The sequence below is a fragment of the Pseudophryne corroboree genome, chromosome 4, assembly GCF_028390025.1.
Source record: "Pseudophryne corroboree isolate aPseCor3 chromosome 4, aPseCor3.hap2, whole genome shotgun sequence".
NCBI classification, from domain to species: Eukaryota; Metazoa; Chordata; class Amphibia; order Anura; family Myobatrachidae; genus Pseudophryne; species Pseudophryne corroboree.
Genome location: NC_086447.1, coordinates 542,853,695 through 542,881,468, shown reverse-complemented (window position 1 = coordinate 542,881,468; position 27,774 = coordinate 542,853,695). Strand labels below are relative to the sequence as shown.

Sequence of the window (27,774 nt, the reverse complement as noted above, 5' to 3'; positions counted from 1 at the left end):
GGGCTTCTGCTCCTGGGAAGAGGCTGCCTGGTGCAGTCTTTTTCCTCTTCCTCTGCCCCGGGGCAGAAATGAGTGGCCTTTTGCCCGCCTGTACTTATGGGAACAAAAGGACTGAGTTTGAAAAGACGGTGTCTTTTTCTGCTGAGAGGTGACCTGGGGTAAAAAGGTGGACTTTCCGGCCGTTGCCGTGGCCACCAGGTCCGATAGACCGGCCCCAAATAACTCCTCCCCTTTAAACGGCAATACTTCCATATGTCGTTTGGAATCCGCATCCCCTGACCACTGTCGCGTCCATAACGCTCTTCTGGCAGAAATGGACATAGCACTCACTCTTGATGCCAGGGTGCAAATATCCCTCTGTGCATCACGCATATATAGTAATGCATCCTTTAAATGCTCTATAGTTAGTAATATACTGTCCCTATCCAGGGTATCAATATTTTCAGTCAGGGAATCCGACCACGCCACTCCAGCACTGCACATCCAGGCTGATGCGATTGCTGGTCGCAGTATAACACCAGTATGTGTGTATATACCCTTCAGGATATTTTCCAGCCTTCTATCCGCTGGTTCTTTGAGGGCGGCCGTATCATAATAACGCTACTTGTTTAGATAAACGTGTGAGCGCTTTAACTACTCTAGGGGGTGTTTCCCAACGCGCCCTAACCTCTGGCGGGAAAGGGTATAGTGCCAATAATTTATTAGAAATTAGCACTTTTTTATCGGGGGAAACCCACGCTTTATCACACACCTCATTTAATTCATCTGACTCAGGAAAAGCTACTGGTAGTTTTTTCACTCCCCACATAATACCCTTCTTTGTGGTACTTGTAGTGTCAGAAATGTTCAATGCCTCCTTCATTGCCGTGATCATGTAACGTGTGGCCCTACTGGACATTACGTTTGTCTCCTCACCGTCGACACTGGACTCAGTATCCGTGTCTGGGTCTGTGTCGACCCACTGAGGTGTAAAGTGCTGACATTGTCACGTAGTTCTTTAAATACAACCATCCAGTCAGGTGTCGACTCCCTAGGGGGTGACATCACTAATACAGGCAATTGCTCTGCTTCCACATCATTTTTCTCCTCATACATGTCGACACAATCGTACCGACACCCAGCACACACACAGGGAATGCTCTGATAGAGGACAGGACCCCACTAGCCCTTTGGGGAGACAGAGGGAGAGTTTGCCAGCACACACCAGAGCGCTATATATATATATATATAGGGATAACCTTATATAAGTGTTACTCCCTTTTATAGCTGCTGTTTATAATTTAGCTGCCAATAGTGCCCCCCCTCTCTCGTTTTTACCCTGATTCTGTAGGGACTGGAGGGGAGAGTCAGGGAGCCGTCCTTCCAGCGGAACTGTGAGGGAAAATGGCGCTTGTGTGCTGAGGAGATAGGCTCCGCCCCTTCACGACGGCCTTATCTCCCGCTTTTTTCTGGAAAACTGGCAGGGGTTAAATACATCCATATAGCCCAGGAGCTATATGTGATGCATTTCTTTTGCCATCCTAAGGTATTTCTGTTTTTATTGCGTCTCAGGGCGCTCCCCCCCAGCGCCCTGCACCCTCAGTGACCGGAGTGTGAAGTGTGCTGAGAGCAATGGCGCACAGCTGCAGTGCTGTGCGCTACCTTAGTTGAAGACAGGAACGTCTTCTGCCGCCGATTTCACCGGACCTCTTCGTTCTTCTGGCTCTGTAAGGGGGCCGGCGGCGCGGCTCCGGGAACCATCCAGGCTGAACCTGTGATCGTCCCTCTGGAGCTAATGTCCAGTAGCCTAAGAAACCCAATCCACTCTGCACGCAGGTGAGTTAGTTTCTTCTCCCCTTAGTCCCACGATGCAGTGAGGCTGTTGCCAGCAGGACTCACTGAAAATAAAAAACCTAAACTAAACTTTTACTCTAAGCAGCTCAGGAGAGCCACCTAGCATGCACCCTTCTCGTTCGGGCACAAAAATCTAACTGAGGCTTGGAGGAGGGTCATAGGGGGAGGAGCCAGTGCACACCAGCTAGTTCAAGCTTTTACTTTTGTGCCCAGTCTCCTGCGGAGCCGCTATTCCCCATGGTCCTTACGGAGTCCCAGCATCCACTTAGGACGTTAGAGAAAGTATGATGAGAGTAGGAATTAACGCAAAGAGTAACACTGCACCTGCAGATATTTGAATTGCCAAGCATCCACTAATCAAATCTCAGAAATAAGTTGGGGAAAAGTGCAGGGTTCTCTGAAAACATGGCGCAGGACCTCTCACCACCGATGGATGGAGGTTGTTTGAAAAGTCTTCGGCTAGAAAGCTGTCTAGCTTGTATATCACACTCATTAAAATTTCCCACAAAAATAACAGGGGCCATAGGAAACTCAGCCATAAAATCAGGTTTTTAAGCAAGAGGCTCAGAACTATAAGGCAGTGGGATAAAAACAGAAAGTAGAACAAGAAGTGGAGGCATGGATCATCCTACTGAGGAAAACAAAATGCCCTAAAGGATCCTCCTTGGTCTTGTGATAGACGAAACACAGGGATTTACTAATAAGGACAAAGACTAAATGGGGGTACGCACGCAGAGATCCGTGCTTAAATTCTAAGCAATCTGACTAGATTGTTGAGAAATTAAGCATGGATCTCTCCATGTGTAGGGTGACGGCGACAGTGATACACAGTCCCACGCGTCGCTAAAGCCGGCTCTAGATTTGGCATGCATTTGTGCGGCAAAGCCCCACACGGCTTCCATAAGGGGTGCAGCCTATGGAAAAGAGGGCATGGCTTTGTGGGAGTGCTGTAATCGCGATCCACTCCTCCCCTTTTTGTCACTGTGATCTGCTGGCATGCCCCAAGTCCCTCTGTCTCACGTGAATAGATGCTGTATGTATGCGCACAGCATTTATTCACTGCTGCTCTACTAAGCAGAGTGGGAGCCTCCCAACTCCCCCCCCCCTCCCCCCCCAATCGCGGGTCACTGCTGCCAGCGGGTGGAAAAATCCCAGAAAAACGGGACTGTCCCACTATGAACTGTGAAAATTGGGACAGTTGGGAGTTGATCTACTTGCTGTCAGTGTCCAATCACTTTTGTCTACTGTACATAGTATAGGGTACTCCTGGTCCTTAAACACTAACAAACAGCAACTTACTACTGAACAAAAAAAGATTAGCAAAGAAGTTAGAAAGGTAAAATAAAAATAAAAAAAGAGTAGGGAAGCAGCTACTATTATAACCTTCTACAGATGACACATCAGAAGATCCTACTAAACAGAAACTGTAAAATAGTACAGTAAAACATATGAAAACACAATGATTGAACAGTGGATAATCATCCAGGGGAATACCCGTGCTTGAGCATTTGCAGGTTAAGCCAGTTAAAAGCATCCTTAGGAGTGAGGATGGCCACCAAAAACAACTCAGGCGAGTAAGAAAGAACATGGCATATGGAAGTTGTAATTCCCAGTCTTATAAATTTAGGATTTTGGCAATGAAAGTTTGTGGCGATGCCTGCGGCAGTAGAGTCCTGATGTGAATCCCATGGGACCAATAAACAGCAAATTGGGGATTGAAGAAATCATGTCCAAAGGAAGTAGTCAGCCAGGAATCCAACAAGCACTCCAGATTAGAACCCTGTGGTTTTTCTGGCAAATCGACCAGGCAGATGTTATCAGTATCAGCGTGTGAAAAAAAATATCATGATTTAATTTTTTATTTTTAAATGAAATCCGTTTTTTTGGATTTAAATCAGATTTTATTTTATTTAAATTGGATTTTTATAAAAATAAATTATCAAGTAAACAGATAAATCAAGCAAAAACAATATAACAAAGTTATTTTAAAATACTGTAACTTTAATATATTTAATTTAATGACTTGAGTGTCACCATGAATCGTGGTATGGCACAGCAAATTACACACAAATCACACAACTGCAAAAGGTTAAGAAACAGCAATGATGTTAAAAGTTACAATACAGTAGTTGGCAATTGCCTTACCTGATTTGTAAATCTGAGTAAGTCTACACATTAAGTTTTTTTAAACACCTTAAAAAGAAACACAAGTTTTGCAGCTTTGTCAGTACCCAAGCGGTTTCTCAGTTTTTACTGCACCAAACCAAAGCTGAAAATATTCTTTCTACTGAAGCTGATGATGCTGCAGCAGTTAGCAATTGTTTTACTGCTACCATATTTTCATTACCAGCTAGCTTCTGAACTAACGTGCATTTTCCACTAATCTATTGGTGCCACTGTTGACACATCATTGTGGTCAAACAAGAGCTCATTAAACGGGGTTGCTTTTGCTTGGGACTTGTAGTGTTGGTAGAAGGGTATTTGAATGTGGATATTTATCTTTGGCAAATTTAAGAGCTTCTAAATTTTCTTCTGCAGTTAGACAACTACCACAGTAACTTGGGTCCATCAAGTGAGCAAGAAAACGTGCAGGGCCCAATGCTTGATTATAGCGGTCCAAAAATGTATTCATGCTTGGTTTGTCCAGATTTAGGCTCAGATGTATGAAGCCTTGGAGAGTGATAAATTGCACTGTGATAAAGTATCAGCCAATCAGCTCCTAATTGCCATGCTACAGGCTGTTTGAAAACATGACAGGAGCTGATTGGTTGGTACTTTATCATCGTGCCATTTATCTCTCTCCAAGGCTTGATAAATCTGGGCCTTAATTCCTTCAAACTATCCTCTAATTTTTTCCTCACATGTACAGCATTGCAATAAAAAATAAAAAAAACCTGTGACGTAAATCAATGATCTTTATTTTATTTTTAAATCATGTGATTTAAATCGGCACATCCTGGATGTTATTGTGCCGGAGTTGTGCTTTGATATTCACCAGATTCTGCTGACATGCCACCCAACTGAGACTCAAATGTCTGCAAACATGCTGGAACAGGAGAACAGTATTAAAGTGCGAAATTATGATTTTCCATTTCCCCTACGTAATCCCGCAGTTTCCGCTTATCTTGTTGCATCACTTTCTGCATATCTTGTCACATCATCGGCTGTACAGTTCATCTACAGTCCATCTTCATGCTTTCAGAATTAGCAACAGTCTGCAGTAGATGCTCCATTTGTAATACAGGAGACTCAGATACAGGAGAAGCAACAGATGGCTGGTTGTCGTCAATACAAAAATGGGGTCCAATACTGCGCAGAGCGTGCAAACTTTTCCAGCTTTGTAGCTGCTGCAGCATGATACTTCCTACTCATTGCGAGTGGCAGTAAGATCAGCACCACAGGAAAAATGGCAAAAATTGCTCAGAAAGGCTGTGTGGGACTACATAGCATGAAAGAGGCATAGCCAAGGCAGCACACTGCAGCAATGGGTGGTATCTCTAAAGCAAACAGAGCCAGGTATACAAAATCAAAAATAACTCATACAGTAGCAGGAGAACACAGTTGGCACTACCAAAATCTAGGAGGAAAGTAAAATAGATTTGGTGCTGTAGACTGAGGAGCTATAATGCAAAATGGTGGCCATCACCACCATCACCTCAACACTGGGACAGGAGGAGCAAGGTCTCACATTGGAGGGCACTCCGAAGCCAGCAGAGGAAGCAGCCACCACACTAAGGCTGTCCAGCAGTTCTAGCAGCAGAAGAGAGGCACCACAGCCCGAGGACAGCAGCGACAGAGTGGCTTTCGATTCACCAGACCATCACCGAGGGAGACCAAGCAAGGCCTGCCAGTAGCTAGACTTGTGATAGCAGTAAAGTGGGAGAAGGGAGGACTACAGTGCAGGCAATCACAGCCGGCTGGAATAGGTGCAAGGGATACCGAAGGCATCAGCTGGAGAGGTAGGCAGAATAAATAGGCAGAAGAGCACAGATCTCTGTGTCCTACTCCATGCCTGACCAGGCCACTTGCATCCCTTTGTATTTCAAAACCAAACAAACAGAAATAAGCAGTGTCTTGTGTAAATCCTGGAAACAGGTTTTTTTTTTTTTTAAATATAACCTTTTAGGCATGTTTTACAGATGTAAAAGAAAATAAATGGTTATAGTATATAATATTTGAAGTAAGCAAATGCATTGGTTTGAGATGAAAAGAATAATATTAATATTGTTGATTTGTAAGGTGTTCTTCAGCCATGGGCGTTGGGAAAAACAGTCAAGGTATACTGGACAAATGCAGACCTGAAAAAAAACAAGATCTTACTCACCGGTAAATCTATTTCTCGTAGTCCGTAGTGGATGCTGGGAACTCCGTAAGGACCATGGGGAATAGCGGCTCCGCAGGAGACTGGGCACAACTAAAGAAAGCTTTAGGACTACCTGGTGTGCACTGGCTCCTCCCACTATGACCCTCCTCCAGACCTCAGTTAGGATACTGTGCCCGGAAGAGCTGACACAATAAGGAAGGATTTTGAATCCCGTGTAAGACTCATACCAGCCACACCAATCACACCGTATAACTCGTGATATTATACCCAGTTAACAGTATGAAATATAACTGAGCCTCACTAACAGATGGCTCATAACAATAACCCTTTAGTTAGGCAATAACTATATACAAGTATTGCAGACAATCCACACTTGGGATAGGCGCCCAGCATCCACTACGGACTACGAGAAATAGATTTACCGGTGAGTAAAATCTTATTTTCTCTGACGTCCTAGTGAATGCTGGGAACTCCGTAAGGACCATGGGGATTATACCAAAGCTCCCAAACGGGCGGGAGAGTGCGGATGACTCTGCAGCACCGAATGGGCAAACTCAAGGTCCTCCTCAGCCAGGGTATCAAACTTTTTCAAAATTGTTTGAACCCGACCAAGTAACAGCTCGGCAAAGTTGTAAAGCAGAGACCCCTCGGGCAGCCGCCCAAGAAGAGCCCACTTTCCTCGTGGAATGGGCTTTCACAGATTTAGGGTGCGGCAGTCCAGCCGCAGAATGTGCAAGTTGAATCGTGCTACAGATCCAGCGAGCAATAGTCTGCTTAGAAGCAGGAGCACCCAGCTTGTTGGGTGCATACAGGATAAATAGCGAGTCAGTTTTCCTGACTCCAGCCGTCCTGGAAACATCTATTTTCAGGGCCCTGACTACGTCCAGTAACTTGGAGTCCTCCAAGTCCCACGTAGCCGCAGGCACCATAATAGGTTGGTTCACATGAAAAGCTGATACCACCTTAGGAAGAAATTGGGAACGAGTCCTCAATTCCGCCCTATCCATATGAAAATCAGATAAGGGCTTTTGCATGACAAAACCGCCAATTCTGTTACACGCCTGGCCGACGCCAAGGCCAACCGCATGACCACTTTCCACGTGAGGTATTTTAGCTCTACGGATTTAAGTGGCTCAACCCAATGCGACTTCAGGAAATCCAACACCACGTTGAGATCCCACGGTGCCACTAGAAGCACAAACGGGGGCTGAATATGCAGCACTCCCTTAACAAAAGTCTGAACTTCAGGCAGTGAAGCCAGTTCTTTTTGGAAGAAAATGTACAGAGCCAAAATCTGGACCTTAACGTAACCCAATTTTAGGCCCGTAGTCACTCCTGACTGTAGGAAGTGCAGAAATCGACCCAGTTGAAATTCCTCCGTTGGGGCCTTCCTGGCCTCACACCAAGCAACATATTTTTGCCATATGCGGTGATAATATTTTGCGATCACATCTTTCCTAGCCTTAATCAGCGTAGGAATTACTTCCTCCCGAATGCCTTTTTCCTTTAGGATCCGGTGTTCAACCGCCATGCCGTCAAACACAGCCGTGGTAAGTCTCGGAACAGGCAGGGCCCCTGCTGCAGCAGGTCCTGTCTGAGCGGCAGAGGCCATGGGTCCTCTGAGATCATTTCTTGAAGTTCTGGGTACCAGGCTCTTCTTGGCCAATCCGGAACCACGAGTATAGTTCTTACTCTTCTCCTTCTTAGTATTCTCAATACTTTGGGTATGAGAGGCAAAGGAAGGAACACATACACCGACTGGTACACCCACGGTGTTACCAGAGTGTCCACAGCTATCGCCTGGGGGTCCCTTGACCTGGCGCAATATCTTTTTAGCTTTTTGTTGAGGCGTGACGCCATCACGTCACCTGTGGCCTTTCTCAACGGTGTACAATTATTTTGAAGACTTCTGGATGAAGTCCCCACTTTCCAGAGTGGAAGTCGTGCCTGCTGAGAAAGTCTGCTTCCCAGTTGTCCACTCCGGGAATGAACACTGCTAACAGTGCTAACACATGATTTTTCGCCCATTGGAAAATCCTTGTGGCTTCTGCCATCACCATCCTGCTTCTTGTGCCGCCCTGCTGGTTTACATGGGCGACCGCCGTGATGTTCTCTGACTGGATCAGCACCGGCTGGTGTTGAAGCAGGGGTCTAGCCTGACTTAGGGCATTGTGAATGGCCCTTAGTCCCAGAATATTTATGTGTAGGGAAGTCTCCTGACTTGACCATAGTCCTTGGAAGTTTCTTCCCTGTGTGACTGCCCCCCAGCCTCGAAGGCTGGCATCCGTGGTCACCAGGACCCAGTCCTGTATGCCGAATCTGCGGCCCTCTAGAAGATGAGCACTCTGCAGCCACCACAACAGCGACACCCAGGCCCTTGGAGACAGGGTTATCAGCCGATGCATCTGAAGATGCGACCCGGACCTCTTGTCCAACAGATCCCACTGGAAGATCCTTGCCTGGAACCTGCCGAATGGAATTTCTTCGTAAGAAGCTACCAACTTTCCCAGGACTCGCGTGCATTAATGTACCGACACCTGTATTTGTATTAGGAGGTCTCCGACTAGAGATGACAACTCCTTGGCCTTCTCCTCCGGGAGAAAACCTTTTTTCTTGTTCTGTGTCCAGAACCATACCCAGGAACAGTAGACGCGTCGTAGGAACCAGCTGCGATTTTGGATTATTCAGAATCCAGCCGTGCTGTTGTAGCACTTCCCGAGATAGTGTTACTCCGACGAACAACTGCTCCCTGGACCTCGCCTTTATAAGGAGATCGTCCAAGTACGGGATAATTAAAACTCCCTTTTTTCGAAGGAGTATCATCATTTCGGCCATTACCTTGGTAAATACCCTCGGTGCCGTGGACAGACCAACGGCAACGTCTGGAATTGGTAATGACAATCCTGTACCACAATTTTGAGGTACTCATGGGGACATGCAGGTAAGTATCCTTGATGTCCAGTGATACCATGTAATCCCCTTCGTCCAGGCTTGTAATAACCGCCCTGAGCGATTCCATTTTGAACTTGAACCTTCGTATATAAGTGTTCAAGGATTTCAATTTTAGAATAGGTCTCACCGAACCGCCTGGTTTCGGTACCACAAACATTGTGGAATAGTAACCCCGGCCTTGTTGAAGGAGGGGTACCTTGATTATCACCTGCTGGAAGTACAGCTTGTGAATTGCCGCCAGTACTACCTCTCCTCGAGGGCAGCAGGCAAGGCTGATTTGAGGTAACGGCGAGGGGGAGTCGCCTCGAACTGCAGCTTGTATCCCTGTGATACTACTTGCAGAACCCAGGGTTCCACTTGTGAGCGAGCCCACTGGTCGCTGAAGTTCCCGAGACGCGCCCCCACCGCACCTGGCTCCACCTGTGGAGCCCCAGCGTCATGTGGTGGACTCAGATGAAGCGGGGGAAGATTTTTGATCCTGGGAACTGGCTGTCTGGTGCAGCTTTATCCCTCTTCCCTTGTCTCTGTGCAGAAAGGAAGCGCCTTTGACCCGCTCGCTTTTCTGAAGCCGAAAGGACTGTACCTGATAATACGGTGCTTTCTTAGGCTGTGAGGAACCTGAGGTAAAAAAAATTCTTCCCAGCTGTTGCTGTGGATACGAGGTCCCAGAGACCATCCCCAAACAATTCCTCACCCTCATAAGGCAGAATCTCCATGTGCCTTTTAAAGTCAGCATCACCTGTCCACTGCCGGGTCCCTAATACCCTCCTGGCAGAATGGACATTGCATTAACTTTTGGATGCCAGCCGGCAAATTTCCCTCTGTGCATCCCTCATATATAAGACGACGTCTTTAATATGCTCTATGGTTAGCCAAATAGTATCCCTGTATAGGGTATCAATATTATCTGACAGGGTATCAGACCACGCTGCAGCAGCACTATCCATGCTGAGGCAATTGCAGGTCTCAGTATAGTACCTGAGTGTGTATATACAGACTTCAGGATAGCCTTATGCTTTTTAACAGCAGGCTCCTTCAAAGTGGCCGTATCCTAAGACGGCAGTGCCACCTTTTTTGACAAACGTGTGAGCGCCTTATCCACCCTAGGGGATATCTCCCAACGTGACCTATCCTCTGGCGGGAAAGGGTACGCCATCAGTAACTTTTTAGAAATTACCAGTTTCTTATCGGGGGAACCCACGCTTCATTCACTCATCTGATGGGGGAACAAAACACTGGCTCCCCAAACATAAAACCCCTTTTTTGTGGTATTTGGGTTAATGTCAGAAATGTGTAACACATTTTTCATTTCCGAGTGCAACGGATGTTCCTAGTGGATTGTGTATATGTCTCAACCTCGTCGACACTGGAGTCAGACTCCGTGTCGACATCTGTATCTGCCATCTGAGGTAGCGGGCGTTTTTGAGCCCCTGATGGCCTTTGAGACGCCTGGGCAGGCGCGGGCTGAGAAGCCGGCTGTCCCATAGCTGTTACGTCATCCAGCCCTTTACATAAGGAGTTGACACTGTCGGTTAATACCTTCCACTTATCCATCCACACTGGTGTCGGCCCCACAGGGGGCGACATCTCATTTATCGGCCTCTGCTCCGCCTCCACGTATCCTCAAACATGTCGACACAGCCGTACCGACACACCGCACACACACAGGGAATGCTCTGACTGAGGACAGGATCCCACAAAGTACTTTGGGGAGACAGAGAGAGAGTATGCCAGCACACACCAGAGCGCTATATAATGCAGGGATTAACACTATAACTGAGTGATTTTTCCCCCAATAGCTGCTTGTATACACAATATTGCGCCTAAATTTGGTGCCCCCCCCCCCTCTCTTTTTAACCCTTTGAGCCTGAAAACTACAGGGGAGAGCCTGGGGAGCTGTCTTCCAGCTGCACTGTGAAGAAAAAATGGCGCCAGTGTGCTGAGGGAGTTAGCCCCGCCCCTTTTTCGGCTGACTTTTCTCCCGCTTTTTTTAGGAATTCTGGCAGGGGTAATTTATCACATATATAGCCCTGGGACTATATATTGTGATGATTTGCCAGCCAAGGTGTTTATATTGCTGCTCAGGGCGCCCCCCCCCCCCCCCAGCGCCCTGCACCCATCAGTGACCGAAGTGTGAGGTGTGCATGAGGAGCAATGGCGCACAGCTGCAGTGCTGTGCGCTACCTTGTTGAAGACCGAGGTCTTCTGCCGCCGATTTTCCGGACCACTTCTTGCTTCTGGCTCTGTAAGGGGGGCGGCGGCGCGGCTCCGGGACCGAACGATCGAGGTCGGGTCCTGTGTTCGATCCCTCTGGAGCTAATGGTGTCCAGTAGCCTAAGAAGCCCAAACTATCTCCAGTCAGGTAGGTTCGCTTCTTCTCCCCTTAGTCCCTCGCTGGAGTGAGTCTGTTACCAGCAGATCTCACTGTAAAATAAAAAACCTAAAATATACTTTCTTTCTAGGAGCTCAGGAGAGCCCCTAGTGTGCATCCAGCTCAGCCGGGCACAAGATTCTAACTGAGGTCTGGAGGAGGGTCGTAGTGGGAGGAGCCAGTGCACACCAGGTAGTCCTAAAGCTTTCTTTAGTTGTGCCCAGTCTCCTGCGGAGCCGCTTTCCCCATGGTCCTTACGGAGTACCCAGCATCCACTAGGACGTCAGAGAAAAAAAGAATATGAAGGCTTCTGTAGTTGAATTTGAATTGGATTCTGGAGGATATATGGAGAAAGTGTAGGGATGTACACACTGGTGCATATGTCTTATCACTCTTCCTTTAGCACTTGAAAGCAGTGACTGAAGGGTGAGAAAAGAGATAGGCGGAGATTGCAACAGTCAAGGCTTTAGATGTATGTAATAAAAGTCTGGTCTCATTCTTAATATAGAAACCAGCCCCTGTAGAAAGACTATCTGAGTGGTTGCAGAGACCAACCAACATTGCATACTGCTTAAATCAACTTTGTTTTGCCAAATTGTGAAGAGGAAAAAGCATGTTGTTTATCTATCACATACACATAAGCCGACTCATTGCCTGACAACCCAATAGATTTTATTATTGATCATACAAAAATAATGGTTTGTGTTCCACACACTTCAATGGCGAGCTAATTTAATTAAAATGGGTAAAGTGTAGTGTAATGTGTGCAGCCAACACAAGTGCAGAGACAGACCCTCTTTCATACCAACAGAAGAGAGAGCTCTGCAGACTGATTATACAGTGTATTTGTCTACACTATTGCAGCTGTATCAAGAGAGCAGCTGGGCCTGCAATCTCAGAAGCATGGAACATAGAAATCGGTTAAGTGTTGACACGAACAGTAAGCATTATGCAGAAGAGCTGTCTTATACATATAATTCATATGAGAGCTAAATTACCACCAATCATGTGTAATAAAGGCATGAGAAAGTCATAGTGATACAACAAGGTCAAACGTGTGTTTAGGAAATGTCAAACATATTTTAAAGGCACAGCATGGCAGTGGTTTTGAATATATATTTTTGGATGTGCTAAATGGCATCCCCTCCTTCCCTCTCTGATAAGTGTTCCCCTAGGTCCTTTTAGGTCTGTATTCGGATGTCTGTCAACACGTCACCCTGTTTTTTTTTCCCTCCGTGTGCACAGACTTCAGCTCAGCAATCCTACTACAAAGACACTGCAAGAAACCTTTTTATGCCTAAAAGTGAATCATCACTAAAAATAATCTTTCAGTGAGGTAAATAAGGTCACCATACTAAATATCATTCCAAAATGCTTCTTCATATTCAAGCTTCTGTACTTGTATTACATTTTTTAGTGTCCCTTGACAATTCGCTAGTTTTTGTTGTTGTTCATGAATATAAGATATATTTCCTTATATATGTTATTACTTATTATAGCCATTAACCTATATTACCTGTGCTAAGAAGGAAGCTCCAGTAACAATGGAATTAAATATTTGCTGATGTATCTGAAGCTGAATACTAAAATACAGTCTCATCAATTTATGAAATAATAACGCAATTACTGTACTATACAGCTGGCTTGATTTTATTAAATCTAACTGCCAAGTCACATGGATAAAATAATAACCTTTGAACTACAGTACATGTTCAACTTAAACTCCTGTCCCAGACTTCCTCCCAAAGTTATATCTCATAATACAATAAAGTTGGATGCAAACACAGACCGGTAGCTTTAATCTATCCGCATCACTGGGTACGCAAGGTACCCCCCCCCCTTAACAAGGGCCTACACAATTATTTTCCTCATTCATGAATGTACTGTGCATCTCAGTACAGGAGGCATGAAAAACACCTGTATGCTTTAGTCAACATCTCTGTTGGCAGTGTCTGCGTCCGTACAAAGACGACACATTTGGCAAGCAGGAAAGTAGGACTTTAATACTGTGAGATGAAGAAAAACTGGCAACCACAAAATGGGAGAAAAGTGTTTTCAGGGATTGATTTACCTTTTATAAAAGCCTTTAAGCCCTCATCATAGTTTATTATCCACCCCTCTGACCTCCCGCATAGTCTCTTTTCCAGGTCACTTTCATGGTTACACAATTCCCCAACTGTAAGCCCTCATGGGCAGGGCTTGAATCATTCTCTCATCCTAGCACTATCCCTGGCATCAGTGCAACTCTGTTCCCCTGTCTCCCACCCCCACCAGTGACTCTGATACTTCTTGCGCTCAGGATTAGCAAGTGCTGATATACTTCCTCCTCCCTTCCAAGCAAATTATCATTACATGCACTTACTACCCACAGCGAGTCATTATACCCTTCTCATCACCTCCCCCATACACTTCACCCTGTGTTTAGTTGTATAGTTCAGATAATAGTTATCCTATTATCTACTAAGTATTGATGTATAGTTGTAATAACAATAATTAATGTCCCACAGTATTCATTTCTAAACTGATATAACAAAAACCTTAAATAATTCCCAACAAGTTGAGCAGTTACATGATGCCATTGTACATATTCTTGGGGCCCACTCACACCCTACCTTCAGCTGCTCTCTAAAGGTGCATACACACGGAGAGATTTTGACCAAGCGTTTTCCCTTGAACTGGCAGGAGGAGATTTTGACTGACTTTACCAGCGATTTTGACTCATTTAAGCAAGGGGATGCTTTTACTTTTCCAGCGACCTAGCCAAAATTGACTTGCCTGCACAGTCTATTTTTAGCAGCGATAGTGACCTGGCGGGGACGCGCATCACTATCACTGGCCGTGTACACACAGAGCGATATGCACTAACTTTCTGAGCGATTTTGACCATGTGTATGGTCCTTAAGTCTGAGATCATATATCAATCTATGTGTATTTTCAGTAATGAGTAAAACAATTTGCATACTTCATTTCGCGCGTTCGCAATTCGATATTGTATTGTATGGGGTAATTATGAAAATTTTAAATGAAGAAAAAAAATAGGATGGGGGCATTTCTCGGATGCCATTGTAATGATGTGGATGCACTGCAACTCGCCCCAGATCCATGAATTTCTGCAAAACAAAATATGTGAGTCTGTAGTGACTTTAACAACTTGCCTGGCATGGTCGCATCAGATGCGACCACGCAGCTTTCCCTAACGTGGTAGCATCTGATGGGATCAGTCACAAATGCTCACTAGGCGGCTGCTGGAAATTAGTCTTCCAGCAGCGGTCAATCTCACAGGGACCTTCCAGCCCCTCTGCTTCCTGGTTCCCTCCCCCAGTGCTTACCATGCAGCTGATCACTGCAAATTGGGTAGCCCAGCAGCACCCACCACCTGCAGATATTATCAGGCAGCGTGGAAATATAATAGAAGCTGCCCTTACCTAGCCTGTGTACATCTGGCGGCAGCAGAGAGGAGCAGTAACAGGGAAAATGTAAGTTTGTGATGTATGATGTTCTGATCTTCGATGGTCCAATATAATGGCCATCAATGTTTTAACCGATGTTTATAAAACAATTGTAAATAACATTTAAAAATAAATGTGTTGGATATGTTTTAAAAAGATGTTCTTAACCTAATTCAAAATAATACTAATAATAATAATAAAAATATTTCTAATAACAAAAACATGTCATTAAGTGACTTGAATTGCAAGGGTTCTCACGGGTAACTGAATTGACCACTTTGAATGAAGAGACAAGCTACAAAGATGACAATAGAATACCTGGACAGTGTGACAGAGTGTAGATGTGCAACTCTTTACTTGTTTAGGCTGGAAGTGTCAACAATGGTTATGTAACCTAACACTAGATTGTTAAAAGAAAAAAAAAAAAGCACATACAGTTTGTGTGTAAGGGAGCTCTCTTCCCGTTACTGTACAAACATAATACTAGCATGCATAGGCATTTAACTATGTGACAAATATGTGCACTGCAATTAACCTAAATTTCCATTCAAACACTTTTTAGTTTGCATGACTTCTGTATGAATGATTGTCAAGTTAAGTTAAATAAGTTAAAGACTGATATATATATATTTTTTTTTTAAGTTGGCAAGATCCTGTCCCTTAAAACTTTTCTACTATATAGAAGAGTCGGACTATCCCTCTAAATACTTCTATTGGTTTACTTGAAATGGAATGTGTTATCTGTCCTGTTGTGCTCATTCCTCTGTAGTACATACTGCAGCCGCCCACTTTAATTGTCAGAACCTGATGTAATTCACAGCTGTCAAATGGAATGAATTCCAGTCTGCTCCTTCAACAGCCAGAGAGCTCTTGTGTACTGAGCAATCACATTTCAAATCATCCACTGGGGATCTCTCTGCGGCTAAACTGAAACATAGCAGATTGTTTATGCATGGCTACCAGATATGATATGATTCAGGTACAGTGAAGCAAACCTTTGAGTAGAAAGAAAGGAGTGGATGGCTGAATGGGCTGATACAGTCAGGGCTCTACATTACAGATAGTACTCTAAGAATCTATTACCATATGTCATGTTTCCCATGAGAAGATGGATTCATTGTATTTGAAGCAAGAACAAGCAGACATGAGACCTCTCAAGGCTGAAACTTTGCAGACACTGGAGAAGTAATGCTACTGTATACTATACCATAAGTGTTTCATATAGGGTTATCTGTAAAATGTAGGTATTCTAAAGAATGTGACTGCTAGCTTTTTAACTGTAATGCATCCCTACGTGAGGTGCAAGAATGGTAAAGTCGATCCCCTACATGTATTAATAGTGAGGCCAGCCCCAAGTAATTCCTAATTAAATTCAAGATTTGCTTTTTATATACTGCGATTAAAATGTCTATGCAACAGTTTTCTGCATTAAAGGTCAACATCACTTAATATCAAAAGGTACAAAATGTGAAAAATCATTAAAAATCAGTTATCTGACTGTCACTGTATGTTTAATACCCTCTCCATAATTCCCCTGGTTGCCACAAAGGATCATCTACCACAATTCTATGGCTTCTCATGCAAATGGAGTATCTTAGTCATAGGAATCAGCCATTTCTACAACAAAACACCAGGGAATCTTAACCAACAGTTAAAACTAGGTAACAGATTTATTTTTTGTAATATACTTGTAGATCTCATCTTCATAAACTTAGAACTGCAGGTGGCATATTGCTGCACTTACATACATCTGTGTAGAAAAACTTGTATGTCATCCAATGAATGGATCCAGTTCAAGTAAAGTAAAAATAGGGAAAGAAAATAAACAAACAAACAAAAATAATAATATTCAATAAATCATATGCCCTTCAAATATGGGACATAGGTCTGGACCCTGGACGTTCTGTATTAAATATGTCTGGTAAATAGGGAGAATTTGTTGAAATGGACAATCCCTCAAAGTATCAATTATTTGTATGTAGTTTTAAGGGTGTCGTATGGCTGACCGATGGTCTCCTGGCCGCCGGTCAGCATACCGACGCCGGGATCCCGACGGTGAGGGTCGAGTGCAGCAAGCCCCTTGCGAGCTCGGTGTGGACCGCAGTTCTATTCCCACTCTATGGGTGTCGTGGACACCCACAAGTGGAAATAGTTCATGTTGGTTGGCATGCCGAACATCGGGATAGTGAGGGGGCGGGATTTTGGGTGAGGTCATGTGACTGTCAGACATGAATACAACCCTAGTTTTAAAGCATGAGGATTCCTTTCTTAGAGATCCTGAAAATGTATAGTGGTAAAACCAAACAATAGTCCTGATTTAGGCAGGACAATCCCAACTTTCAAAGAAGATTTCATGGGAATGCTGCCCACTTCTCCAGTCTTGTTTATGCAGATATTTTTTACGACTTGTGTCCAGTTACTGCGATGAGATACAAAGCACTTTGCCATCAGAGCGGTGGCGCTGTGTTCTGAGCGTGCAGAACAAAGGCCATAGGGCCAACAATTTAAAAAATATCACCGGAAGTCTGAAGAAGTGGATAATGTACTTGTGAAACACGCAACAGGTTTAAGCAATTTTTCTTCCATGAGCCCTATCATAAATGTAATTTTTCCTTTTCAATCTGAATCATTTGTCTACATTTGCAATGAACTTCTAGTAATCTTCAAGCCATTTCAAGTGGTAGTGACTTTCTATTGGTAGAACCTTTACCAAAATGTTCTAATTTTCTTTTTACAGAAAAAGCCTCATAATTTAGGGGTATGATCCAAAAAGACCAAATGTAATCTCAGCACATCATGGCCTGAATTCCAAATTGGTAATGTTGAGAGGTATGGTAAAAATAGAAGTTTGAAGTAATTGCCGATATATAAGTGATGGATAATTGCTGGTTAATAAATTGGAAAGAAATTAACAAAACCTGATAGCTCACCTGAAGCCATAACTTGTTGTTCACTGCGTCCCTTCCAGTGGCAATACACTGAAACGTGGCATTCTGACCAGCATTCACCTCAACATCTCCAAGTCTCAAGAAGTGAGGAGACTTATCTGTATAGAAAATATGAACAGTTGTAATGTTTGACATACATTGTAGAGAATGTTTCTTTCGTGTTAAATGCTTGCATTGCGCTGTGAGTGCCACAGTTTTGGTGAAAGATTACTAAGTATGTGTGTCAGTAGATGCTAGTATGCTTCAACTCCTTCCATGCAGTGATGGTCAGGGGCATTTTAAGAGAGGAGATGCAAGCTCCACGAAGCCGCCTTCCTCTCTGACAGCACTGTAGACTATTGAACATGTGCAGATCTCCAGGAACATGGAACCTGCACCTTGTTTTTGGGTACATATCTATTATGCATGTACAAATAACTGCTGCACCACTTTTCCTGTTATTTATGTCTGAAGAGCTAGCCGCCGTCGCATTTTGGAGGGGTAAGTAACATTTTCCGGGTGCAGGGTGTGCGGTGTGGGCCCCCCTGTACCCAGAGGCCATTGTGCACCGCACACCTTGCACCAATTACAGATACTCCAATGGAGGGGAGGCTGAATGCAACCTAAATGTGGTATTAAGTGCTGGACTGGACATAACTCTAAAATAATAAAATAACATAATGTTCATAATAAATGTATTATAACTCCAATATTAAGCATTTAAAAAAAAAAAAAAATTAATTAGAACCCATGGCAGGCGACTTTCTAGCTGGAGCAGTTATACAGATTCACTGGAAATACCTGTAACATTGAAATGTAACCCTGAAATAGGAGTGTATTTGGAATGATAAGGATAAAGAATCCCAAGGGCCATATTAAAGAAGAGCACATGTTGTATCTTCATTAAGGTGTCTACCAGTGCAGCCTCAACTGAAACTAACCAATTAAGACCCACAAATAATGCATTTATTCTTTTAATTAAGGATTAGCACTCATTTACTAAGGTCTTCTTTCACAGTTGAGATTAGACAGTAATTAATGTAGCAAGCACATCATTTTCCACATGGAACAACAAACAAAAGAGGTTTTAACCACTGTTGTTTTGAAAGCATCGTCTCAAAGAAGTGGCAATGTAAATAATACACAGCTGCACACAAGACTTTATTTTACCCTTTTCTTTAAATAATAAAGATAGAAAATCCCCAATTTTTAAATCATCCTTACCACAAGGGTAGCTCAAAACTTGAATGTCATCTATGGCGATGTATCCACCCCTCCCTCCTGAGGACTCCGCTTCAAAGATTACCTGCCAAAAGACATGGAAATAAAGATATTTAAGAACACTTCAATCAACAGCAATCTAACTGCATTAGAAGGCACCCATTTAATGTCAAGTAGCTTTCAGGAAAGCCAACACGCTCTACAACAACACAGTGAGTAGCAAAGAAAATGCTAAATATTTCAAGGGATTTTGACAAGTCAAAAATGATTTTGGGTAACATGGGGGAAAAACAATAAAATGAAGTATATTACACAAGTATAATCTAAATAGATTTTGTATTTGTTCAGTCTACAGCACGTGAGGTTATTAGTTGTAATGACGACAGTCAAGTTGTGCTAACACTTTAGGTGAGTGATTAAACCCCTCTCTGGCTTATACAAAGAAGCTGCACGCTAATAGGTATATCCCCTTCATTGAATGCCAACAAGACATTGCCCAAAAGGATCGGTATGTACCATCTGGTTAGAGAAGCAGCTCTGGCAGAAGGTATCCGGATGGCAGGTCGACAGTCAATAGGTCAACATGATCAAAATGGCAACACTGTAAAAAGGTTGAGATAGCAATGGTTGGCACAGGAAAAGGTTGACATAAGTTTGTTTTTTTTAATTTAAGTTTTTAATTCAGAAAACCCATGACGACATCTTCTTGTGTCGACCATTTTACCATGTCAACCTTTTTCACATGTCGATCTGCTGTGTCAACCTTATGGGGTCAACCTAGTGACTGTACCTTTTCCTGGGCGGCCCTACAACCCATACCCTCCCTGGCACACTTCCTACAATTCAGTGAAATCACATAGCATCACCTGCTAGAACATAGGGGGTTTACTGATAAAGCGTGAAGATACAAGCGGTCCCAGAATACATCTTCATAAGACATTACACAGAAGAATAACTTTTTAATAGCTAAAAAGCAATAATATGTAAACGTAACATATCTGTGAGTTCAGTTACTTATAATGTGCAGTTTTTTTGAGGAATGTTAAGTATTTTAAATTATTTCAAGAGGAGCAGAGTACAAGCTTCAAAGCCAATCTCATGTTCACAAAGTATGTTGCTGGAGAGTGACTGCTTATTACAACAGCAATATTCCTTATTTCAGATAATTCTACAGTAATAAGCAGCAAATTAGGCAAATGGAAGTGCATAGAAATCATTGCACCTGTGATATGTTACTATAAGGCCAAGTTGCAGTTCTCTCTGGACACACACTGTGATTTCTGTTTAGCCGTTCCTTCTATTACACACACTAAGCCCTGCACCAGGCGTTTTCCACTGCAGTAAGAAACAGTTTGTAATGATTGCAAATCTAAGCTATGGTTTTAGGAAATAAGGGACTCATGGTCAACACCCATTGGTCGACAGTGGGTAGGTCGACGTGGCCATTAGGTCGACGTGCGCAAGGTCGACGTGAAAAAAGGTCAACATGAGTTATTGACAGTCAATGTGTGTTTTTAGGCAGTAACTGGGTTGAGACTCAAACTCAGACAAGTTACAGCCATTTTGGGGACCTGCAAATGCATCCTCAAATGCAGAAGGTCTGGCGGCTTAGTTGCGATGGATATTTGGAGCAACCAGGGTTGCTCACAGGTCCCATGGCGCGACCAATGTGCTACTGATGGTGTGTCTTTTTATTCAAGTGGCGGATCAGAGGCACCGCCGGTGGGTGTCTTGGTACAAAATACAAAACTGAAGCATTGGAAATTTGTTTGCAGATCTGCAGAGTATGGGATTGCAGTCACAACGGGATTTGTTTCCCCCTCATTTGTGCTCAAGTATGGCTGAGGCCCAAGGTAGGAGATAAACTGGTCTAGGGTAAGACAGGACTTTCAAATATTCAAGCATGCATACAGATGAGTCCTCATACATCTAGCCTCTAGCCTCAATATGCCTAGCAGTGTGAGATGCCTGGCATGAATGAGTGCCAGGTCCCGTGCAACTCTGCTAGCGTAGGGCATTTTTTTTGCCAAAAATGTGTCAGTCACATCGACTAGGACGCACCAGGAGACTGTGCTGATTATTTTGACATATGAAACTTGTATATATGTTTCCAACTGAGGGGAATATCCAATTAGCCCCCGCCAGGGGCTATCCCATTAGCCCCGATATGTGACGGCTGCCGAGCGAGGGGGAAAATGAGTGATGCGAGTCACAGCGCTGTCCCGGCTTTCCGACTGGGGGTCACAGATCTGAGTTCCGGCTCCCGGGCCGCGGCACCCTCCCTGCTATACCAGCCTGCTGCTGCAGCGGGCATAGGACACTGCAGGTCACTGAAACCAAATCCCCGGAAACAGCCCTCTTTTCATGCGAAAACTGGGCTGTTTCTACCAAAAACACTCAGGTTTCACTGAACCTGTGTGTTTTCGGGAGATCATGCATTTATTTATTTTTACAGGCGATCTAATAGGCTAGCCTATAAAAAAAATACTGGTAAAACATTAGAAAATAGTGTGAAAAACAGCCGTTTTTTATACCCAATGTTGTTTCACCTCTAATTGGCTACCCCCCTGAGCGTTTATACTAAGCACATCGGTATCTGACATGGAAAAGAGCCATAGTCGCTGCATCGTAGCACTTCATATACAGACAATATACAAGTGTCACATATCAAATTAATCAGCAGTCTCCTGGTGTGCCCAATTTGCATCACATTGCAACTAAGACACGTTTTCAGCTTACCCTGCACTATCAGAATACCAAACTTAAACAGGCACCAATGTATTCTCAGGCACTCATTACAAAAAGACAAGGCTTGCACATATTTTCTCTTTGGTGCTTTAGGCTTTTTTAACACAATCCTTTGAGGCCATAAGTTTTTTTTTAAGCCGCCAACATTGTTGTAATCCCTGAAGAGGTGCATGACAACGTTCAAGGGTACAGCCACGGGCTCATTTCTCTACTGAATGTGGAATTTTAACTATTTGCCAAAATCTGTCATGAGCATCACCCACTTCACATGTGCTCTGCACCCACCCCCACTGCTTACCTTAGCCATGCACCACACTCCCAATGTAACACTGACATGGCAGAGTAGCAGCTTCACATGTACGAAGCTGTTGGCTGCTTATTCCTCATGTTAGCAGCTGACACGCTGCATGAGGGCAGCACATGGGGAATAAAAAACAATGGGTGAGTGACTATTGTAATTGCTCAGCCCTTATCTACTAGAACCCAAGGTAACGTTAGCTCAATAGTAGCACCGGGCCTGAGCCTACAAGTGTTAACTATAAGGAAGGAACAGTCTTCTCAACAGAGGAACCAACAGATAAACTGAAAGGAAAAAAAATTGGAAAGAGAAATGAGTGTTTAATGCTTGTTCTTTATTCAATCTTAGAAATAGCATTGGTTTCCTTTTGTGTTATTTTCACAGAGCAATCTGGCTCCTTCCATCCACTTTAAACTGCTTCAAGCAGATATTCTACAATCCAGGCAAAAAAAAACATTTTAGCAGGCACAGATGGACTGGGAGACTGCTCAGTGAAATGCTTCCAGCAAACTAAGCAATATAATAAGAATTTACTTACCGATAATTCTATTTCTCGGAGTCCGTAGTGGATGCTGGGGTTCCTGAAAGGACCATGGGGAATAGCGGCTCCGCAGGAGACAGGGCACAAAAAGTAAAGCTTTACGATCAGGTGGTGTGTACTGGCTCCTCCCCCTATGACCCTCCTCCAAGCCTCAGTTAGGTACTGTGCCCGGACGAGCGTACACAATAAGGAAGGATTTTGAATCCCGGGTAAGACTCATACCAGCCACACCAATCACACTGTACAACCTGTGATCTGAACCCAGTTAACAGTATGATAACAGCGGAGCCTCTGAAAAGATGGCTCACAACAATAATAATAACCCGATTTTTGTAACTATGTACAAGTATTGCAGACAATCCGCACTTGGGATGGGCGCCCAGCATCCACTACGGACTCCGAGAAATAGAATTATCGGTAAGTAAATTCTTATTTTCTCTATCGTCCTAGTGGATGCTGGGGTTCCTGAAAGGACCATGGGGATAATACCAAAGCTCCCAAACGGGCGGGAGAGTGCGGATGACTCTGCAGCACCGAATGAGAGAACTCCAAGTCCTCCTTAGCCAGGGTATCAAATTTGTAGGATTTTACAAACGTGTTTGCCCCTGACTAAATAACCGCTCGGCAAAGTTGTAAAGCCGAGACCCCTCGGGCAGCCGCCCAAGATGAGCCCACCTTCCTTGTGGAATGGGCATTTACATATTTTGGCTGTGGCAGGCCTGCCACAGAATGTGCAAGCTGAATTGTATTACACATCCAACTAGCAATAGTCTGCTTAGAAGCAAGAGCACCCAGTTTGTTGGGTGCATACAGGATAACAGCAAGTCAGTTTTCCTGACTCCAGCCGTCCTGGAACATATTTTCAGGGCCCTGACAACATCTAGCAACTTGGAGTCCTCCAAGTCCCTAGTAGGTGCAAGGCACCACAATAAGCTGGTTCAGGTGAAACACTGACACCACCTTAGGGAGAGAACTGGGGACGAGTCCGCAGCTCTGCCCTGTCCGAATGGACAAACAGATATGGGCTTTTTTGAGAAAAAAAACACCAATTTGACACTCGCCTGGTCCAGGCCAGGGCCAAGAGCATGGTCACTTTTCATGTGAGATGCTTCAAATCCACAGATTTGACTGGTTTTAAACCAATGTGATTTGAGGAATCCCAGAACTACGTTGAGATCCCACAGTGCCACTGGAGGCACAAAAGGGGGTTGTATATGCAATACTCCCTTGACAAACTTCTGGACTTCAGGAACTGAAGCCAATTCTTTCTGGAAGAAAATCGACAGGGCCGAAATTTGAACCTTAATGGACCCCAATTTGCGGCCCATAGACACTCCTGTTTGCAGGAAATGCAGGAAACGACCGAGTTGACATTTCTTTGTGGGGCCATCCTGGCCTCACACCACGCAACATATTTTCGCCACATGTGGTGATAATGTTGTGCGGTCACCTCCTTTCTGGCTTTGACCAGGGTAGGAATGACCTCTTCCGGAATGCCTTTTTCCCTTAGGATCCGGCGTTCCACCGCCATGCCGACAAACGCAGCTGCGGTAAGTCTTGGAACAGACATGGTACTTGCTGAAGCAAATCCCTTCTTAGCAGCAGAGGCCATAAGACCTCTGTAAGCATCTCTTGAAGTTCCGGGTACCAAGTCCTTCTTGGCCAATCCGGAGCCATGAGTATAGTTCTTACTCCTCTACGTCTTATAATTCTCAGCACCTTAGGTATGAGAAGCAGAGGAGGGAACACATACACCGACTGGTACACCCACGGTGTTACCAGAACGTCCACAGCTATTGCCTGAGGGTCTCTTGACCTGGCGCAATACCTGTCCCGTTTTTTGTTCAGACGGGACGCCATCATGTCCACCTTTGGTATTTCCCAACGGTTTACAATCATGTGGAAAAAACTTCCCGATGAAGTTTCCACTCTCCCGGGTGGAGGTCGTGCCTGCTGAGGAAGTCTGCTTCCCAGTTTCCATTCCCGGGATGAAACACTGCTGACAGTGCTATCACATGATTTTCCGCCCAGCGAAAAGTCCTTGCAGTTTTTGCCATTGCCCTCCTGCTTCTTGTGTCGCCCTGTCTGTTTACGTGGGCGACTGCCGTGATGTTTTTCCCACTGGATCAATACCGGCTGACCTTGAAGCAGAGGTCTTGCTAAGCTTAGAGCATTATAAATTTACCCTTAGCTCCAGTATATTTATGTGGAGAAAAGTCTCCAGACTTGATCACACTCCCTGGAAATTTTTTCCTTGTGTGACTGCTCCCCAGCCTCTCGGGCTGGGCTCCGTGGTCACCAGCATCCAATCCTGAATGCCGAATCTGCGGCCCTCTAGAAGATGAGCACTCTATAACCACCACAGGAGAGACACCCTTGTCCTTGGATATAGGGTTATCCGCTGATGCATCTGAAGATGCGATCCGGACCATTTGTCCAGCAGATCCCACTGAAAAGTTCTTGCGTGAAATCTGCCGAATGGAATTGCTTCGTAGGAAGCCACCATTTTTACCAGGACCCTTGTGCAATGATGCACTGTTTTTAGGAGGTTCCTGACTAGCTCGGATAACTCCCTGGCTTTCTCTTCCGGGAAAAACACCTTTTTCTGGACTGTGTCCAGAATCATCCCTAGGCACAGCAGACGTGTCGTCGGGATCAGCTGCGATTTTGGAATATTTAGAATCCACCCGTGCTGTTGTAGCAGTATCCGAGATAGTGCTACTCCGACCTCCAACTGTTCCCTGGACTATGCCCTTATCAGGAGATCGTCCAAGTAAGGGATAATTAAGACGCCTTTTCTTCGAAGAAGAATCATAATTTCGGCCATTACCTTGGTAAAGACCCGGGGTGCCGTGGACAATCCAAACGGCAGCGTCTGAAACTGATAGTGACAGTTCTGCACCACGAACCTGAGGTACCCTTAGTGAGAAGGGCAAATTTGGGACATAGAGGTAAGCATCCCTGATGTCCCGGGACACTATATAGTCCCCTTCTTCCTGGTTCGTTATCACTGCTCTGAGTGACTCCATCTTGATTTGAACCTTTGTAAGTGTTCAAAATTTTTTTAGAATAAGTCTCACCTAGCCTTCTGGCTTCAGTACCACAATATAGTGTGGAATAATACCCCTTTTCTTGTAGTAGGAGAGGTAATTTAATTATCACCTGCTGGGAATACAGCTTGTGAATTTTTTCCCATACTGCCTCCTTGTCGGAGGGAGACCTTGGTAAAGCAGACTTCAGGAGCCTGCGAAGGGGAAACGTCTCGACATTCCAATCTGTACCCCTGGGATACTACTTGTAGGATCCAGGGGTCCTGTACGGTCTCAGCGCCATGCTGAGAACTTGTCAGAAGCGGTGGAACGCTTCTGTTCCTGGGAATGGGCTGCCTGCTGCAGTCTTCTTCCCTTTCCTCTATCCCTGGGCAGATATGATCTTATAGGGACGAAAGGACTGAGGCTGAAAAGACGGTGTCTTTTTCTGCAGAGATGTGACTTAGGGTAAAAACGGTGGATTTTCCAGCAGTTGCCGTGGCCACCAGGTCCGATGGACCGACCCCAAATAACTCCTCTTCCTTTCTACGGCAATACACCTTTGTGCCGTTTGGAATCTGCATCACCTGACCACTGTCGTGTCCATAACATCTTCTGGCAGATATGGACATCGCATTTACTCTTGATGCCAGAGTGCAAATATCCCTCTGTGCATCTCGCATATATAGAAATGCATCCTTTAAATGCTCTATAGTCAATAAAATACTGTCCCTGTCAAGGGTATCAATATTTTTAGTCAGGGAATCCGACCAAGCCACCCCAGCTCTGCACATCCAGGCTGAGGCGATCGCTGGTCGCAGTATAACACCAGTATGTGTGTATATACTTTTTATGATATTTTCCAGCCTCCTGTCAGCTGGTCCTTGAGGACGGCCCTATCTATAGACGGTACCGCCACTTATTTTGATAAGCGTGTGAGCGCCTTAGCCACCCTAAGGGGTGTTTCCCAACGCGCCCTAACTTCTGGCGGGAAAGGGTATACCGCCCCTAATTTTCTATCGGGGGGAACCCACGCATCATCACACACTTTATTTAATTTATCTGATTCAGGAAAAACGACGGTAGTTTTTTCACATCCCACATAATACCCTCTTTTGTGGTACTTGTAGTATCAGAAATATGTAACACCTCCTTCATTGCCTTTAACGTGTGGCCCTAATAAGGAATACGTTTGTTTATTCACCGTCGACACAGGATTCAGTGTCCCTGTCTGTGTCTGTGTCGACCGACTAAAGTAACCGGGCGTTTTAAAACCCCTGACGGTGTTTTTGAGACGTCTGGACCGGTACTAATTGTTTGTCGGCCGTCTCATGTCGTCAACCGACCTTGCAGCGTGTTGACATTATCACGTAATTCCCTAAATAAGCCATCCATTCCGGTGTCGACTCCCTAGAGAGTGACATCACCATTACAGGCAATTGCTCCGCCTCCTCACCAACATCGTCCTCATACATGTCGACACACACGTACCGACACACAGCACACACACAGGGAATGCTCTGATAGAGGACAGGACCCACTAGCCCTTTGGAGAGACAGAGGGAGAGTTTGCCAGCACACACCAAAAACGCTATAATTATATAGGGACAACCTTATATAAGTGTTTTCCCTTATAGCATCTTTATTATATATTTCTAACGCCAAATTAGTGCCCCCCCTCTCTGTTTTAACCCTGTTTCTGTAGTGCAGTGCAGGGGAGAGCCTGGGAGCCTTCCCTCCAGCCTTTCTGTGAGGGAAAATGGCGCTGTGTGCTGAGGAGATAGGCCCCGCCCCTTTTTCGGCGGCCTCGTCTCCCGCTCTTAACGGATTCTGGCAGGGGTTAAATATCTCCATATAGCCTCCGGAGGCTATATGTGAGGTATTTTTAGCCAAAATAGGTTTTCATTTGCCTCCCAGGGCGCCCCCCTCCCAGCGCCCTGCACCCTCAGTGACTGCCGTGTGAAGTGTGCTGAGAGGAAAATGGCGCACAGCTGCAGTGCTGTGCGCTACCTTTAGAAGACTGAGGAGTCTTCTGCCGCCGATTCTGGACCTCTTCTTACTTCAGCATCTGCAAGGGGGCC

At 44.7% G+C, this 27,774-nt stretch overlaps 1 protein-coding gene across 12 annotated transcripts in view; it reads right to left on the bottom strand.

The window, feature by feature from the left end:
• The window catches only part of PTPRK (protein tyrosine phosphatase receptor type K), a 689,055-nt gene that overhangs the window by 406,489 nt on the left and 254,792 nt on the right, over positions 1 to 27,774 (bottom strand). For all 12 annotated transcript variants that reach the window (XM_063917349.1, XM_063917350.1, XM_063917338.1 and 9 more), the window contains exons 4-5: positions 19,081 to 19,162; positions 17,860 to 17,975 (exon numbers count right to left, since the gene is read on the bottom strand). In XM_063917349.1, the coding sequence (XP_063773419.1) occupies positions 17,860 to 17,975; positions 19,081 to 19,162 (198 nt within the window). The remainder of the gene's footprint in view (positions 1 to 17,859; positions 17,976 to 19,080; positions 19,163 to 27,774) is intronic.